A 3,211-nucleotide genomic window follows, 5' to 3' on the forward strand; every position below is an offset into this window, starting at 1 on the left:
TATAGGGTCTGGCTGGCGACTGGAGATAAGACTTACATTATCTGGAGTTGCACTTAGGCATGGGGGAAGGGGTGGCAGGGCCAAGAATGGGAGGGGGGCAGCCTTGCCTCAATTTCCCCCCAGAAACTCCCACTCCTTTCCAACCCCCCTATAAGATTAATTCCCAAGATTCTTGGATGTCCCCTGGTCACCTTTGTTCTTTCCTCCTGATACCTGGCGTCCCAAGGAGCCTAGACCACCACGGGGTTCAGCTCCGAGCCGTAGTTTTCCAAGACAGAAATAGGCCCTCACACCACATTCAGATCCCTGGATGGGACTGAGAACCCCCAGCCTGGCCAGGTCTCTGGATCCCAGGGCTCGATGCAGACCTGATCCCCAAGCTCTGTGACTGCAGACCCAGGCCCCAGCCAGCCACCTAGACCCTGCCTGGCCTCACCTTGAGGAGGTCTTCCTGTGTGTCTGGAAAGGGGCCGAGGGCAGTCAGCGTACTGATGGAAGGCAAGGTGGTGTCAGCTGTGGCCATGGCTGGCTGGTGCCCACCCAAGGGCCTCAGGTCTCCTCTCCCTTGTGGCCTCGTGGGCTCTGAGGCTCTGATGGCCCCTTGGAAGGCTCCTCTCTGCTCTCAGCTGATTGGCTGCAACCCCTGATAAGGGTCAGGCAAGGCGGGGGGTGTCACCATTTCTGGGGAACAGAACTTGCCTTGGCCTGTTTGGCACAGCGCCTTAGAGACTGACCCTGCAGCCAAAGCTCAGTCAGATGTTCAGGGACTAGGGGTCCAGAGGTTTGGGGGTTCGAGTGTTACATAAAATGAAGTACTGGCTCCCCCAAAGAAGGAAAGACTTGGAGGCCTCTCATTTACCTACCTGGAGAGGGGGTGACAGGCGGAATGGGGGTTCTGGGAAGGGGCTTCCAGATCCCCCTCTCCCTCAACTGGGGCCCTGCACACCCCTCCCTCTCCCCCTCCCCCAAAACAGAAACAGCCGTGCTGATGGCGGGACTTGGCACAAGCTCCCTGCCAGGCCAAGCATTATCAGACACCCCAGACGGTGGAGGCTGCTATCAGGTGGGGGCCCAGCACAGCCAAAGCTCTGTCCCTGGTGAGTGGCAGGGCTAGACGCTGGGGCTTCACGTTAGCTTGCCTTGAAATTGCCTGGGTTATGAACTTTCAGGGTCTGAGCCCCACGGCAGGAGGGGCCCCTGCTCATCAGCCTCCACTGCCTACTGCGTGCTCCCAGGGAGCACTGCGGGGAGTGGCTGTGTGGAGGCTGAAGCTGGTGCCACTACAGCTGGGTCTGGGGAGAAGTCGGCCGCCTCACCTGGATGGGATGAAACCATTGGATTGGAACACAGGAAGCACCCGGCTTGCTGGAGACCCACTCCAACACTGGCCCTGGTCCTGCTACTGCCTGATTTCTGTCCCACAAGGGGCCAGGATCCAAGGTGCTGCACCAGGACCTCCACTGTGGTGCCCTGGGGTCCCGGGGTGGGCAACGTGAGCACACATCAGAGACATATAGTTCACACATACATTTACATATGTGACATATGTAACATGCAGTTACATAATGCCACAAATTCCTGGTCACCTCAGCCACACTGACCATGTAGACCCTGCCATATACTTGTCTGTGCATCCCATAAACCTTGTAGTCAGGAAGATACAACCATGTGCTGTTTAGTTACACAATGTTGTAGTCACATAATCCCTTAGACATAGAATTCATAAGCACACGGAATTACCCAATCACATACAATCAGACAATTATAGTGGCGTGGTTTAGCTACAACTAAACAGACACAAGGGCATTCTGGGATATGTGGTCACAAAACTATAGAAGATGCAGTCACACAATCCTGTCAAACATAGATGCAGCCTCAGACACAAAGGTATATAACCCAGTGGCTTACAGCCCTTTACAAACACACAATGATGTAGTTCTTCACACAGCTAACATTAGACACAGCCACAGCCACAGCCACACAAAGGACCATACAAAATCTACAACCTTTTGCAGTCACACCACCTATTACTGGTCACACAACTGTACAGATGCCAATGTCCGGCCATAGGGGCACACTCATTCAAATGCAGGCAACTGCACCAACATGGAATTAAACACCCTAATGGGAAAGACACAGGACCTTGCCCAGACACAGACACACAATCAGAGTTGGTGTGCCACAAATGCATCACACAAGAAGACAAAAAATTATGTGCTAATAAGTTTTTGGGGTGGGGGCAAAAAGTAATGTAAAAGCCAGTTCTTCAAACTAACTAGAATGACTACAAGAAGAAGAAAAAAGGAATATACCAATTGTTAGCAAAAGTGTGGAGAATTGGAACCCTAGTACACTGCTGGTTGGAATATATATTTTTTAAATTTTCTATTCAAATCCTCTGCCATTTTAAAAAAAATATATTTTTATTGATTTCAGAGAGGAAGGAAGAGGGAGAGAGAGATAGAAACACCCATGATGGGAATCATGGTGGATCAGCTGCCTCCTGCAAGTCCCCCACTGAGGATCGAGCCCATGACCCGGGCATGTGCCCTTGACCAGAATCGAACCTGGGACCTTTCAGTTCACAGGCCGACGCTCTATCCACTGAGCCAAACTAACTCGGGCTGCTGGTTGGAATATTAAATGGTGCAACTACTGTGGAAAACAGTTTGATGATTCTTCAAAAAGTTAAACTTAGTGTTACCATATGAACCAGCAATTTCCCTCCTAGGTATACATCCAAGAACTGAAAACAGGGACTCAAACACAGCAGCATTACTCACAATCGCCAAAAGGTGGAAACAACCCAAATGTCCATTGTCCGGCCATAGGGGCACACTCATTCAAATGCAGGCAACTACACCAACATGGAATTAAACACCTTAATGGAAAAGACACAGGACCTTGCCCAGACACAGACACACAATCAGAGTTGGTGTGCCACAAATGCATCACACAAGAAGACAAAAAATTATGTGCTAATAAGTTTTTTGGGTGGGGGCAAAAAGTAATGTAAAAGCCAGTTCTTCAAACTAACTAGAATGACTACAAGAAGAAGAAAAAAGGAATATACCAATTGTTAGCAAAAGTGTGGAGAATTGGAACCCTAGTACACTGCTGGTTGGAATATATATTTTTTAAATTTTCTATTCAAATCCTCTGCCATTTTAAAAAAAATATATTTTTATTGATTTCAGAGAGGAAGGAAGAG

The 3,211-nt window shown here is 49.5% G+C and overlaps 1 protein-coding gene across 1 annotated transcript in view; it reads right to left on the bottom strand.

Annotated features, from left to right (window-relative positions):
* KLF1 (Kruppel-like factor 1 (erythroid)) overlaps positions 1-2,153 on the bottom strand; it is a 5,798-nt gene extending 3,645 nt beyond the window's left edge. The window contains exon 1 of the mRNA XM_014529425.1: positions 437-2,153. Within this exon, the coding sequence (XP_014384911.1) occupies positions 437-523 (87 nt within the window). The 5' untranslated portion in view covers positions 524-2,153. The remainder of the gene's footprint in view (positions 1-436) is intronic.
* Positions 2,154-3,211: the final 1,058 nt, after the last annotated feature.

Source organism: Myotis brandtii, unplaced genomic scaffold, assembly GCF_000412655.1.
Source record: "Myotis brandtii unplaced genomic scaffold, ASM41265v1 scaffold680, whole genome shotgun sequence".
In the NCBI taxonomy this organism is placed as follows: domain Eukaryota; kingdom Metazoa; phylum Chordata; class Mammalia; order Chiroptera; family Vespertilionidae; genus Myotis; species Myotis brandtii.